Consider the following 15813-nt stretch of genomic DNA (forward strand, 5'->3'; position numbering starts at 1 on the left):
ACTTCTCCCCCCTCACCCTTAGATCGTGATCTCTCGTAATTGTACCCAGGCTAGGGAGCAGTCTCTCAATATTGACTATCTATTCCCTTCAGTATCTTATATACCTCTATCATGTCTCCCCTCAATCTCCGTCTTTCCAAGGAGAAAAGTCCCAGTTTCTCCAACCTTTCCTCGTAACTCAGTCCCTCTATGCCAGGCAACATCCTGGTAAACCTCCTGTGCACCCTCTCCAGAGTCTCCACGTCCTTCCGGTAGTAAGGTGACCAGAACTGGACGCAGTACTCCAAATGCGGTCTAACCAACGTTCTGTACAACTGAAGCATTAGATGGCAGCTCCTATACTTTATACCCCTTCCTATAAAGGCTAGCATTCCATAAGCTTTCCTCACAACCTTCTCCACTTGTGTTACAAACTTCATAGACTTGTGAACCTGCACTCCCAGGTCCCTCTGTATTTCTATACTCCTAATCGGTCTACCTTTTATCACGTGGTTCCTCTCTGCATTATTCCTTCCAAAATGCATCACCTCGCATTTGTCAGGATTAAATTCCATCTGCCACCTATCTGCCCAATGTACCAACCTATCTGTAACCTGACATTCCACTTCAGTATCCGCCAACCCTGCCATCTTGGTGTCATCCGCAAACTTGCTGATCACACCACTTATGCTCTCTTCCAAATCGTTTATGTATACTACAAAGAGGAGAGGTCCCAGTACTGAGCCCTGCAGCACACCACTGGTCACTGGCCTCCAGCCCGAAAAGGTCCCCTCAACAACTACCCTCTGTCTCCTATTGCCCAGCCAGTTCTCAATCCACCTAGCTACCTGTTCTTGTATTCCATGCGCCTTAACCTTTTCTACCAGCCTACCATGAGGGACTTTGTCAAACGCCTTACTGAAATCCATGTAGATGACTTCAACGGCTCTCCCATCGTCAACCGTTTTTGTCACCTCCTCAAAGAATTCTACCAGATTCGTAAGGCAAGACCTCCCTCTAACAAAGCCACGTTGCGTATCCCTAATCAGATCGCAACGCTCCAAATGTTCATACGTCCTACCCCTAAGTATTTTTTCCATTAACTTCCCTACCACCGATGTCAAACTCACCGGTCTATAATTTCCAGGGTTATCCCTACTACCTTTTTTAAACAGCGGTACCATATTTGCTACCCTCCAGACTTCTGGGACCTCACCTGTGTCCAAAGAAGAGACAAAGATTTGCGCCAGAGGCCCAGCAATTTCATCTTTCACCTCCCTAAGCAGCCTGGGATAAATCCCATCAGGCCCCAGAGCTTTATCCGTCCTTACGCTACCTAAAAGCCCTAGCACTTCCTCCCTCGTAATAGATATTTCCTGCCACTGATCTACAGCTCCCTCCAAGACACCGTACGACACTGAACCCCTCTCCTTCGTGAATACCAACGCAAAGTATTCATTCAGGAGCTCCCCCATTCCCTCTGACTCAATACATAACTCCCCACTTTTGTCCCTAAGAGGACCAATTTTCCCTCTAACTACTCTCTTGCTCCTAATATAGGAATAAAATGCCTTTGGATTTTCCTTAATCCTATCAGCCAAAGCCATTTCATGCCCTCTCTTCGCCCTTCTAACTCCCCTTTTTAGCTCCCTCCTACTCTCTCTATATTCCTCCGGCGCACTCTCCGTACCCAGTTGTTTCAACCTAACATACGCATCCCTCTTCTTCCTCACCAAGTCTTCAATACCCCCTGTAATCCACGGCTCTCTAATCCTACCTTTCCCATCCTTCCGCTTAACTGGAACATGCCTCTCCTGCAACATTTTCAGTTTGCCCTTTAAAGCTTCCCACTTGCCAACCGTGGACTTGCCAGCTAACAGTCCCTCCCAATCAGTGTCCTGGAATTCTCTGCCCGTTGAAATGGTGGAGGCTACCTCGCTGAATATATTTAAGTCACGGGTAGATAGGTTTCTGATACACAAGGGAATTAAGGGTTATGGGGAGAAAGCATGAAAGTGGAACTGATCCACTTCAGATCAGCCATGATCTTGTTGAATGGCGGGGCAGGCTTGAAGGGCTAGATGGCCTGCTCCTGCTCCTATGTCTTATGTTCTTATGTTAAATGTGTATGGAAATTGCAACGTGGAAATGGATCATTCCGGCTCAAATAGTCTATGAACAGTATTTTCTACAGAAGTAGCAATGTTCATCCCATGTGCCTATCCTGACCTAGACATATTGACATGAATCCTTTTGTTCCTGAATGCTAATGTTTCCACAATTGCAGAAGATTTATAAGCAGGGGAGGCACAGTGGCACAGCACTAAGAACCCGGGTCCAATTCCCGGCTTGGACCTCAAGTTTGCACATTCTGCCCATGTCTGCGTGGGTTTCCTCTAGGTGCTGTGGTTGCCTCCCATAGTCCAAAGATTTGCGGTTAGGTACTTTAGCCATGCTAAATTAGCCCCTTAGTGTTAGGGGGATGAGCTAGGGTAAATGCATGGGGTTGTGGGTATAGGGCCAGGGAGGGATTGTGGTTCGTGCAGACTCCGTGGGCCAAATGGCCTCCTTCTGATTCTATCTCAATAGTATTTTCGTTCTTCATGGTATCAGTAAGAAAACCAATATTGCTGTACACAGAATGCCTTCACTAACACTACCCTAATCACCTGCAGCTCACTGCAGTACTCAACTGCAATTTTTTTCCAATTTGATATTTCCTTCAAATATTTACCTTTTGCTATATATTATACTGTGGTTGATTTGATGAAGTAGCATACTGGAGTTGACTGGGTGACCAAGCTAATTTAGCATCACGATAACTGAATAGTGTTCCATCTTTGTTTCCCAATTACTGCTTTCTAAATATGTAAGCCTGTTGATGCTTTTAGTGCAACTTGGTTAGTGTAATCTTCCATTCCTTTAAACCTTTGGAATTTTCAAATTTACTTTCTTATAGTCTTTCACCCGCCATAACATTGTTGCATTGAACATGTCCCTTTCTAGCTGCTTTTGTTTGGTCCCTCTTCCATTCCTGTTTGACAGAAGCCTTCAATCCAAAGAACTCAAAACTTCAGTGCACCTGGCACATGAATAGCCTAGTTGTTCTGACTGGATCTCTTTCACCAAAGCCATACCCTATTTTGCAGTCCAGTGCTACTTCTCTACGATTATCCCAGACGGCAAGGAGAAGCATTGGCTTGCCATCCTTTAATTCATCAAATTTGGACTTGTTCCTTCCTATTATAAAAACATAGGAAATAGGAGCAGGTGACCATTCAGCCCTTTGAGTCTGCTCCGTCATTCATTATGATTGCGGCTGATTATCCAACTCATAAGAACTAAGAGCAGGAGCAGGCCATCTGGCCCCTTGAACCTGCTCCACCATTCAATAAGATTATGGATGGTCCACTTAGCCAACCACTCACCATAACCCTTAATTCCTTTACTGTTCAATTTATCTATCCTTGCCTTAAAACATTTAATGAGAGAACCTCAACTGCTTCACTGGGCAGGGAATTCCACAGGTTCACCACCCTTCAGGTGAATAAGTTCCTCCTCAGTCCTAAATCTGCTCCCCCTTATTTTGAGGCAATGTCCCCTAGTTCTAGTTTCACCTGCCGATTGGAAACAACTTCCCTGCTTCTACCTTATCTGTTCCCTTCATCGTCTTGTGTGTTTTTATAAGATCTCCCCTCATTCTTCTGAATTCCAGTGCGTATAGCCCCAGCCTACTCAGTCTCGCTTCATAAGCCAATCCTCTCAACTCTGGAATCAACCTAGTGAATCTCCTCTGCATTCCCTCTAGTGCCAGTATATCCTTAAGTAAGGAGACCAAAACTGTACACAGTACTCTAGGTGTGGTCTCACCAGCACCTTATACAGCTGCAATGTAACCTCGCTGTTTTTAAACTCCATCCCTCTAGCAATGAAGGACAAAATTCCATTTGCCTTAATTACCTGCTCCACCTGCAAACCAACTTCCTGTGAATTTTGCACAAGGACTCCCAGGTCTCTCTGCACAGCAGCATGCTGCAATTTTTTTACCATTTAAATAATAGTCCATTTTTCTGTTATTCCTACCAACATGCATGACCTCACATTTGCCAACATTGTATTCCATCTGCCGGACCCTCGCCCACTCACTTAGACTATCTATATCCCTTTGCAGATTTTCAGCGTCCTCTGCACACTTCGCTCTGCAACTCATCTTAGTGTCAGCTGCGAAACTTGACACACTACACTTTATCCCCGACTCCAAATCATTTATGTAAATCGTAAAAAATTGTGGTCCCAACACTGATCCTTGAGGCACACGACTAGTCACTGATCACCAGCCAGGAAAACATTTACCCCCACTCTTTGCTTTCTTCTAGTTAACCAATCCTTTATCCATGCTAATATGTTTACCGTAACACTGCGCACCTTTATCTTATTTAGCAGTTTTTGGTGTGGCAGCTTGTCAGATGTCTTCTGGAAATCCAGATACACACATGCACAGGTTCCCCATTGTCCACTGCGTATGTAATGTTCTCAGAGAATTCCACCATATTAACCAAACAAGACCTGCACTTCATGAACCCGTGCTATGTCTTACCAGTGGGATAGTTTATATCCAGATGTCTTGCTATTTCTTCCTTGATGATAGATTCAAGCATTTTCCCTACTACAGAATTTAACTGGCCTATAGTTTGCGGCCTTTTGTCTACCTCCTTTTTCTTGAACAGTGGTATTACATTTGCTGTTTTCCAATCTGCGGGAACCACCCCAGAGTCCAGGAAATTTTGGTAAATTACCAGTAATGCATTTGCTATTTCCCCCAACATCTCTTTTAGTACCCTGGGATGCATTCCATCAGGGCCAGGAGACTGCAGGCATTTAGAGATGCAAGTACTGATTAGGTACAGTCAACATTGACTGTGAAAAATCATGTCTCAAATTTGCTTTGAGTTTTTTGAAGGAATAACCAAGAAGGTGGATGAGGGCAGTGCAGTTCATGTTGTCTACGTGGACTTCAGCAAGGCCTTTGACCAGGTACTGCATGGTAGGTTGTTGATAAGTTTAAGTCTCCTGGGACCTAGGATGAGGTATCTAAATGAATACAAAATTGGCTTCTTGACAGAAGCCAGAGGGTGGTTGTAGAGCGTTGTTTTTCAAACTGGAGGCCTATGACCAGCTGTGTGCCTCAGGGATCAGTGCAGGGTCCACTGTTATTTGTTGTTTATATCAATGATTTGGATGAGAATATAGGAGGCATGGTTAGTAAGTTTGCAGATGACACGAAGATTGGTGGCAGAGGGTGGAGAGTGAAGAAAGTTATCTCTAGTTGCAACGGGCTGACGAATGGCAGATGGAGTTTAATTTAGACAAATGTGAGGTGATGCATTTTGGTAGATTGAACCAGGGCAGGAGTTATTCAGTTAATGGTAGGGTGTTGGGGACAGTTACAGAACAAAGAGATCTAGGGATACGTGTTCATAACTCCTCAAAAGTGGAGCCACAGGTGGACAGAGTGGTGAAGCAGGCATTCGGATGCTTGGTTTCATTGGTCAGAACATTAAATACAGGAGTTGGAATGTCTTGATGAAGTTGTACAAGACGTTGGCAAGGCCACAGTTGGAATACTGTGTGCAATTATGGTCACCCTATTATAGAAAGGACATTATTAAACTAGAAAGAGTGCAGAAAATATTTACTAGGACCTCCCAGAACTTGATGGTTTGAGTTATAAGGAGAGGCTGGATAGACGGACTTTTTTCTCTGCAGAAGGAGTGCAGAAGGCTGAGGGGTGACGTTTATAGAAGTTTATAAAATAATGAGGGGCACAGATCAGCTAGATAGTCAGTATCTTTTCCCAAAGGTAGGGGAGTCTAAAACTAGAAGGCATAGATTTAAGGTGAGAGCGCAAAGATAGAAAAGTGTCCAGAGGGGCAATCTTTTCACATGCTAGGTGGTGAGTATCTGAAACGAGCTGTGAGAGGTGGTAGTAGAGGTGAGTACAATTTTGTCTTTTAAAAAGCATTTGGGTAGTTACATGGGTATAAACGGATATGGGCCAAATGTGAGCAATTGGGATTAGCTTAGGGGCTTTGAAAGAAAAGAAAGGGCAGCGTGGACAAGTTGGGCCAAAGGGCCTATTTCCATGCTGTAAACCTTTATGACACTCTGACGTGTCTACCTTTAGCCCTATTAGCTTGCCCAACACTACCTCTTTTGTGGTGATAGTTTCTACCTGCCATAGCCTTATTGTTATCAATTTTTGGCATGTTTGTGTTTTCCACTGTGAAGACCGATACAAAATACTTGCTCAATACCTCAGCCATTTTCTTATTTCCAATTCTTATCCCATTCATTCCCACATTCCACCTCATCGTTTGATCCTTAAGAATTATACTTAAGTCCTTCTTGAAAACATATAATATTTTGGCCTCAAATGTTTTCTGTGGTAGCAAATTCCACTGATTCACCACTCGCTGGGTGAAGAAATTTCTCCTCGTCTCAGTCCTAAAGGGTTTAAAGCATCTTCTGCTTTATTCCCCCTTGTTCACTTACTCATTTCTGTTCCATTTCTTCCTTTGTACAACATTCAAACGGCCTAATGTGCTTTTTCTGAGGTTATTCACCCTGAAGCCTATCTTTTTATCCTTTGGAAACCTTTGTTTCTGACTATCCTAGTTTACTTCGTGTGTTTGTATTTGTTATTGGGATATGGGCCAGGCTATCGTTTATTGCCCATCCCTAATTGCCCTTCAAAGGGGTGGTGAGCCACTATCTTGTACCACTGCTGTAATTGTGAAATAAGTATACCCACAATGCTGTTAGGTGGAGAGTTCCACGATTTTAACCCAGCGACAGTGAACGAATGGCAACATGTTGCCAAGTCGGAGTCGGGGGTTTGTGAGGTTGGAGGTTGTGGTGTTTGTGTTTGATGTGCCTGATGCTTTTGTTCTTGGTGGTGGGGGTTTCACAGGTCTGCATGCTGCTGTCTAGAATCCTTGGCAAGTTGCTGCAGTGTATCTTGTAGATATAGTACACACTGCAACCACATTGTTCCAATGGTAGAGGTGGTAAATGTATAAGATGGTGGGTGGCATGCCAGTCATGAGGGCTTTGTTTAGATGGTATTGAGCTGGAGTATTAGAACTGCACTGCAAACAGTTTGTTGATATTCCATCATGCTTGTGCCTTGTAGATTGGGGGAAAGGTTTTGGGGATTGGGAGCAGGGTTCAAAATACAGTGGTGTGATGGACATTGTTGCCCTCAGTGCCACAAATAGCAAAGACGGGATGAAAATTCAAGCAATGCCAGCCCTATGAAATTTGTTTCTGTTATGGCTCCTCTGGTTCAGGCTGAATAATTGCAGGGACAGCCATCTTGTTGACATCAGATATAATGGTAGAGTTTGATTGGGGGAGCAAGAAGCTGCTTGTACAATCACAGCTTCCCTCTGCTTTAGCTCCTCCAATTAAAGGTTTCCTCATTCTCACCCCTCAGAATCTGATAGGAGAAGCAAACAGCAAAGGTGGGATGAAGGGAACTGTGATTGGAGGAGCTGAAGCAGTAACATGGGGGAGACAATTGAAAGCAAAGAAACATTTCCCCAAGTTGGGGAGAGAGACTGAAACAATTTTCGTCACAGCAGAACCTCTGACCTTAGAAAATTGGCACTTTTTTCTCCCTTTGGAATTAATGATCCTTTCAGCTTTTTAATAAGGGAAAGTGGTTATTTCTGGCAGTTGTTGGGGAGGATTCATGGAAGTAGTCTTTTTAAATTTGTAAATAGAGTGCACTCCCCAATCCAATACAAGAGATTTAGGATCTTGGCACTGCCATTCAAAAACGAGCTGGAGGCCAAGATGATGGTAGGTTTTCTGTAGGTAATGGCTGCAGCTATGTTTGAGGCTGAGGGGATGGGGAAGGGAGGAGAGGGTGGGTGTGGGTGGTGGAGGGGGCATTTGGTGTAAGGGAGGAGGAAGCCTTTGTAGGCAAGGAAGAAAATGTAGGCAGTAGGTATATTGCTCTTTCTTTCTGTTTATTTCATTTGATTTCTCAACTCTTTAAAATCTTTTTCCTATTGAAACCCTCCTGGATGTGACTTACAAGTTTAAAATAATTGCTGAAGCAACAAAACACAATGTTATTTATTTCCAGTGATTTCTATTATGATGTCTCTTTCCTTGATTCATGTGTTTTAGGAATAAATCTTTTTGGTTGTGATTTACAGATCTTTGGTTTTGTTTTTGATTTCCAGTATCGGCAATATTTTGCTTTTATTGTAGTAATCCAGACACCAGGGTAGCAGTCTGGGGACCTGACTTTGAATCCCACCATGGCAAATGGTGAAATTCGGGTCGTTTCTGTTTAAGTAACACTCTTTTTCGGTTTTTGCCCACTTGCCTCTATCCATCTGCAACTTCTTTGTCCTCTATGCATTACTTTTCTACCTCTTTGTGGCATCTGCAAATTTAGCTACTATGCCATTGTTCCCTTAATCTAAGTCATTAATATAAATCGTAGAAGAGTGAGGTCCCAGTGCAAACATCTACAGGACCCCATTGCAGATCTTGCCAATCACATCTTGCTAATCAAAAAGACCCATCATATTCTATTTGCTGCCAATCAGCCAATCTTGTGTCTGTGCTAATGCTAATGTTACCTCTTACACCACATGTTTTTATTTTCCACAATAACCTTTGTGGCACTTTATCAAATGCTTTCTGGAAGCAATACAGCATAGTTTATAGCCTCTTTACCCATAGCTCATGTTACTCTTATCAAAGAACACCGCTAAGTTGATTAAACATGATCTTCCCTTTCACTAAACCACGCTGACTCTTGTGTTTCTCAGTGTCCAGCTGTAACCTCATTAATGATCAATTCATGCACTTTCTCCACCATGGAGTCAAGCTAACTGGCCTATAGTTACTTGTTTCCTGTAGTCTTCCTCACTTGAATAGAGGGGAATAGTTTGCTACCCTTTTCAGTCTCCCGGAATCTTCCTGGAATCTAGTGAATTTTGAATAATTAACACCAGTGCATCTGCTAACTCATTAGCCACTACTTTTGAAATCTTTGAAGTCCATCAGGATCCGGAGATTTTTCAACCCCCAGCTCCCATCGGTTTGCCCAGTTTCATTTCCCTAGTGATTGCCTTCCACACTTAATGTACAGCAATTACTGGAATGTTTCGGTTGAACGTCTTCTGTAGTGGAGGCTAGCAGAATATTTCTACATTTCACCTGCCTTTTCCTTATTATGCACTAACTTCCTATTGACACTCTGGAAGACTAACAAGTCAATTTACCTTCCTATAGAAACTCTTAATATCCTTTTTTTAATATCCACTTCAGATCAGCCATGATCTTGTTGAATGGTGGGGCAGGCTCAAAGGGCTAGATGGCCTGCTGCTGCTCTGATTTCTTATGTTTACACCTCGAGCTAGCTTTCTCTCATTTTCCATTATTTCTCCGGATCAACTTTTTCGTCATTCTCTGCGTACGTTTATGTTTTGACCTACCAATTGACTTGCCACTCATCTTTAAGCAGTTGTATGCTTTTTCCTCATGATTGATAGATTCCTGAATTTTAGTTAATCATGAATGGTCAGTCTGCTCCTTAGAATTTTTCTTGATGGGAAGAATATACTTTGACTATTTTGAAATATCCCCATAAAACTTGCTTCCCTATTAATCTGTTTTCTTGCTTCATATGCTAGTTCACTTCAGCCAGTTCAGCTTTAATGCCCACATTTACTGTTACTTAAGCTTAAGATACAAGTTTTAAATCTACTCTTGTCCCTCGTAAACTGAATGTAAAGTTGAACTGATACCTACGGGTGCCTTTACTCTGAGGTCATTCGTTAATCCTGTCACATTACACAATCCGAAGTCTGATTTAACCTGCTCCCTGCAATCTCTAAATCATCAACAGCTCATCCAGGCTACCACTGCCAAGCCAATTTTTTCCCCCAGCTTATATATAGATTAAAGTCATCCATGATTATTGCAGCCCCCTTATCACAAGCTCCCCAACGTTTTTTCTTGGGTACTTTGTCCTATATTGTGATTACTGTTGGGGTGTCTAGACCTCTCCCACTCATGATTTTTGTTCCCTATTATTTCTCCTCTCCACCCAAATCATTCTACATCTTGACTTCCTGAACCAGGGTCATCTCTAATGCATAAATGTCAACCTTAATTAGCAATGCTACCCCTCCACTCATTGAATGTCTTATGATCTTCAATATTCAAGACCCAGCCTTGTTTCCTAAATGACTGTCAGTTCATATTTACTCCAAATGTGCTATCAATTCATTCAGTTTCTGAATGTTAGGTGCATTCTGATATAAAGCCATAAGTTTTGTCTTTTTGTTTTCTTCTGTAACATCCAGTCTTGATGTGGGTGTATTCTTAGAGTGCTGGCGAATAGAGTAAAGAGGACTGTAGACAGGGCTTTAAACTAATTAGGGGGGGGGAGGGTGCGAGGGTAGGTGACATTACGGGGTCTAAAGTTGAGGAGAGGGTACAGGTAAGGGAAGAGGCCGAGGATGTCCCAATAATAGAGGGAGTAGGGGGTGTGAGTATGGTTGGTGGCGTTACGGCAAATAGGGTCCAGGTGAAGGCTGTGATGAAGGCACTTTACCTGAATGCACGAAGCATTCGGAATAAAGTGGATGAGCTGGTGGCGCAGATCGGCACAAATGGATATGATCTGGTGGCCATTACAGAGACGTGGCTGCAAGGTGACAAGGACTGGGAGCTGAATGTCCAGGGATATCAAGTGTTTAGGAAGGATAGGCAGGAGGGAAAAGGGGGGGGTGTAGCTCTGCTGATTAAGGATAGCATCAGGGTGGTAGCAAGGGATGATATTGGAGCCAAGGAGCAGAAAGCGGAATCGTTGTGGGTGGAGATTAGGAACAACAAAGGGAGGAAGACGCTGGTGGGTGTCGTCTATAGACCCCCAAATAATGATCGGGAGGTGGGGCGGGCTGTTAACGTGCAAATAAGTGCGGCGTGCAGGAATAGGACAGCCGTAGTTATGGGGGATTTCAATCTACATATAGATTGGTCGACCCATGTTGGACGCGGTGGGCTCGAGGAGGAGTTCTTGGAATGCTGCCGGGATAGTTTCCTCGAACAGTGTGTGTTGGAGCCGACGAGGGAGCGAGCTATCTTGGTTCTGGTGCTGTGTAATGAGGCGGGTAGAATTAGGGACCTTGTGGTGAAGGATCCTCTTGGGGAGAGTGATCATTGTATGGTGGAGTTTCTGGTGCAGATGGAGGAGGAGAAAGTGGGTTCCCGGACGCGCGTCCTTTGTTTGAACAGAGGGGAGTACGGTAGGATGAGAGAAGAATTGGCGAATGTGGACTGGCGGAGCGCGTTGGAAGGTAGGTCTGCTGAGGGGCAGTGGAGGATCTTTAAGGAGATCTTTCTTGGCGCTCAGCAGAAATTTATTCCGATGGTCAAAAAGGACAGTAGGAGGAGAGGTAATAAGCCGTGGATAACGAAGGAGGTGAAGGAAAGTGTTAAATTAAAAGCGGAGACGTTTAGAGTAGCAAAAAGTAGTGGGCGAGAAGAGGATTGGGAGAGGTTTAAATGTCAACGAAGATTGACAAAGAAGTTGATAAAGAAGGGTAGGAGAAACTATGAAGCTGGGCTAGCGCTTAACTCTTGCTATCCTTTTTTATATTTTTATAAATATATAAAAAGGAAGAGGCTGGCTAGGGTGAACGTTGGTCCCTTAGAGGATGAGAAGGGGGACTTAGTGGTAGGGGATGGGGATATGGCTGAGGTCCCGAATAACTTTTTTGTTTCTGTCTTCACGGAGGAGGACGTGAATAATTTGCCGGGTGTTAGAGATGGAAAGGTGGTAGGACTGGAGGGTCTTAATGACATTACTGTTACTAGAGAGGAGGTGCTCGACAGACTGGAGGGGCCGATTGTGGACAAGTCGCCAGGACCGGATGGAATGCATCCGAGGGTTCTGAAAGAAATGGCGGAGGTGATAGTGGATGCCTTGGTGGTTATTTTCCAGACGTCGCTGGATTCCGGGGAAGTGCCAGAAGATTGGAAAGCGGCTAATGTTACGCCGTTGTTTAAGAAGGGTGCCAGGCAAAAGGCGGGGAATTATAGGCCGGTTAGTTTAACGTCTGTTGTAGGTAAAATGTTAGAATCCGTCATCAAGGAGGAAATAGTGAGGCATCTTGAGAGGAATTGCTTGATAGAGCAGACGTAGCACGGTTTCGTTAAAGGGAAGTCGTGTCTGACAAATTTACTGGAGTTCTATGAGGATGTGTCTAGGGCGGTGGATAGAGGAGAGCCGGTGGATGTGGTCTTTCTGGATTTTCAGAAGGCGTTTGACAAAGTACCTCACAAGAGGTTATTGCAGAAGGTCAGGGGACAGGGAGTTTGGGGGTAGGGTGTTAGCGTGGATAGAGGATTGGTTGTCAAATAGGAGGCAGAGAGTGGGGGTCAATGGGTGTTATTCGGATTGGCGGATGGTGACTAGTGGAGTGCCTCAGGGGTCGGTGCTGGGGCCTCAGCTATTTACCATTTATATAGATGATCTGGAGGAGGGAACCGAGTGTAGGGTGTCGAAATTTGCTGATGACACCAAGATTGGAGGAAAGGCAAATTGTGCGGAGGGTGTGGAGAGTCTGCAGAAGGATCTAGATAGGCTGGGTGAATGGGCCAGGAAATGGCAAATGGAATTTAATGTTGGCAAGTGTGAGGTGGTCCACTTTGGTAGGAATAATGGTAGGAAGGATTATCACTTACGTGGCGAAAAACTGCAGCAGGTGACGGTGCAGAGGGACCTTGGGGTCCTTGTGCATGAGTCGCAAAAACCCAGCTTGCAGGTGCAGCAGGTGGTCAGGAAGGCTAATGGGATGCTGGCCTTCATAGCGAGGGGGATTGAATATAAAAGTAGGGAGGTCTTGCTGCGGCTGTATAGGGCATTGGTGAGGCCGCAGCTGGAGTACTGTGTGCAGTTTTGGGCGCCGTACTTACGCAAGGATATTTTGGCCTTGGAGGGAGTGCAGAGGAGGTTTACTAGGATGATGCCGGAGTTGAGGGGGTTGAGCTATGAGGAGAGGCTGAATAAACTGGGCTTGTACTCGTTAGAGTTTAGAAGAATGAGGGGAGATCTCATTGAGACGTATAAGATGATGAATGGGATGGATAGGATAGAGTGGAGAGACTCTTCCCACTCAGAAAGGATAATAGGACTAGGGGACACAGCCTCAAGATAGAGGGGGTGCGGTTTAGAACGGAGTTGAGGAGGAACTTCTTCACTCAAAGGGAATCTCTGGAATTCTCTGCCCATTGAAGTGGTGGAGGCTACCTCGCTAAATATTTTTAAGACGCGGGTTGATGGGTTTTTGATAAGCGAGGGGATTAAGGGTTATGGGGAGAGGGCGGGAATGTGGAACTGAGCCACGACAGATCAGCCATGATCTTATTGAATGGCGGGGCAGGCTCGAAGGGCTGGATGGCCTACTCCTGCTCCTATTTCTTATGTTCTTAGGTCTATTCCCTGACCATTTCTCGAAGTATTGTTTTACTTGCCTGCCTTGATTTTCTCCCTTGATTTACTACATCTATCCAAGGGCTTGTTTAGTTTAAAGCCTTTTTGACTTCCCTGGTTGTGCAGCTCACGAGGAAACTCGTCCCAGCAAGCTCCAGGTGTTGACCATCCCAATGATACCGACCCCATTTTCCCCAGAATTGATGCCGGCCATCCATCTACCAGCTGGAGCCCACTTATCATTCCCATAATCTTGTGATTTTAACTACCTTGAAGTTTTTTCAGCTTATCTCCATGAATTTGGGCTTATCAAGTATCTGTTTAAAGTCTTGTAATTTCTCCCAGACTTTTGCTGCATACAATTTCTACTTTAGATAATTTGACCCCACCCCCTCCCCCAGTTGTTAAGTGGCTTGGTTTCTATTTTGTTCAGTGACCTTTTCCCCCCTGCATGGAATTTTCTGAACTGTCTCAGAACCTGAGACAGATCTTAAAAACTTTAATTGCTGTGATCATAAGACTGTTGGTAGCTCGCTCAAAGTGCAAAACTTCTGTTTCCTCCTATTTCCGGAATCCAGTCTTTTGAATAAACATATAATAAGTACCATAGAGATATAAAGTTTTGGTGTGATTGATAACTTGTTCTGAAACCAAATCTTAACTTTAACCCAATTAATATGTTTTAGGCTACAGCAGAACAGATTCGACTTGCCCAGATGATCTATGATAAGAACGATGCAGATTTCGAAGAGAAGGTGAAGCAAGTGAGTAAGAATCTGGTTGTAATGTAATGCAAAGACACTTTACATAGAACATATAAATTTGTGAATTAGCACGAGTAGGCTGCGCTGCTATTCAATAAGATCTTGGTGGACCTACTTTTAACCTCCATATCATATTGCCATTTATCCCTGATGAACTTTCACTCCTTTGCTTATCAGAGTCTGTCTAGCCCTGCCATAAACATTTTCAAATACTCTACCTCAACCACCTTTTGAGGAACAGAAATTCTCGTAACCTTCTGAGACATTTTTTCTTAAGTTGGCAACCCCTTATTTTTAAAGTTACCCTTAGTTCTAGATTATCCCACAAGAGAAAACATCATTTTCACATCGACCCCATCAAGTCCCTTCAGAGCCTTGTGTTTTCACCTCTTGCTTTTCTAAACTTCAGTGGAACCAAGCCTGTCCAGCCTTTCCTCATAAAATAATCCACCCTTCCAGATATCAATCTAGAAAACCTTCTTTGAACTACTTCCAATTCATTTCTTGAAATGAGGAGACTGATACTGTGCACATTCACCAATGTCCTATATAACTAAAGCATAACCTCTACCCTTGTATTCAATTCCCCATAATAGAAAACAACATTTTGTGTTGCCACTTACTTGCTACACATTTGCAATTCATGCACTCAGACACCCAGATCCCTCTGCATCTGAGCTCTGCAATTGTTAACCATTTAGGTAATGTACTACTTAAAAATTCATCCTGCCAAAATGAAACAACATTGCATTTCTCAAATTACACATTTGTCAGATCTTTGCCCACTTGCTAATCTTATCACTATTCTTTTGTAGCTTCCTTATGTCCTTGTCGCAAATTACTTTCCAATCTATCTTGGTCTCATCAGCAAACTTAGCAGCCCATACCTTGGGTCCTTTCATCCAAATCATTTATATTTTATGTAAATTGGGAGAAGGTTGAGGTCCCAGTGATAACCCCTTTGGCACATCACAGCCTAATAGAAAATAGCCAGTATGCCTACACTTTGTCCTGTTAGCTAGCTAGCCAATCTTCTATCCATGCCACTGTTACCTGCCACATCATGAGATTTTAATTTCTGCAGCAACTTTACAATTTCAGAAGACATTTGCTAAAGTTCCACATCAAAGTACAGAACATCCTTTATCAATAGCACCTGTTACCCCTTCAAAGGACTCCCAATAATTTGGTTAAGCACGATTTTCCTTTCACAAAGCCGTGCTGACCCTGCCTTTAATAATAGCTTCTAACATTTTCCCAGTGATGGATGTTGAACTAACTGACCTGTAGTTTTCTGGTTTCCATCTCAAAATCATAGAATCGTGGAATGTAGAAGAAGCCCCATGGCTTATCAAGTCTGCTCCGACATGTGAGAAGCACTTGACCTCCCGCCTAATCCCATTTACCAGAACTTTGTCAGTAGCCTTGAATGTTATGATGTGCCAAGTGCTCATCCAGGGTTCTCCCCCCACCTTGAACCTGTGTCCCCTTGTGACTGACCCTTCAACTAAAGGGACAACTGCACTCTATCAACTTTGTCCATGT

General features: G+C 43.7%; 1 protein-coding gene across 1 annotated transcript in view; it reads left to right on the forward strand.

Annotated features, from left to right (window-relative positions):
* ubap2a (ubiquitin associated protein 2a) overlaps positions 1-15813 on the forward strand; it is a 144298-nt gene that overhangs the window by 18139 nt on the left and 110346 nt on the right. Inside the window, exon 3 of the mRNA XM_080213840.1 lies at positions 14191-14268. Coding sequence (XP_080069966.1) covers positions 14191-14268 — 78 coding nt within the window. The remainder of the gene's footprint in view (positions 1-14190; positions 14269-15813) is intronic.

The sequence above is a fragment of the Carcharhinus amblyrhynchos genome, chromosome 1 (assembly GCF_965287045.1).
Source record: "Carcharhinus amblyrhynchos chromosome 1, sCarAmb.v2.hapA, whole genome shotgun sequence".
Lineage (NCBI taxonomy): Eukaryota > Metazoa > Chordata > Chondrichthyes > Carcharhiniformes > Carcharhinidae > Carcharhinus > Carcharhinus amblyrhynchos.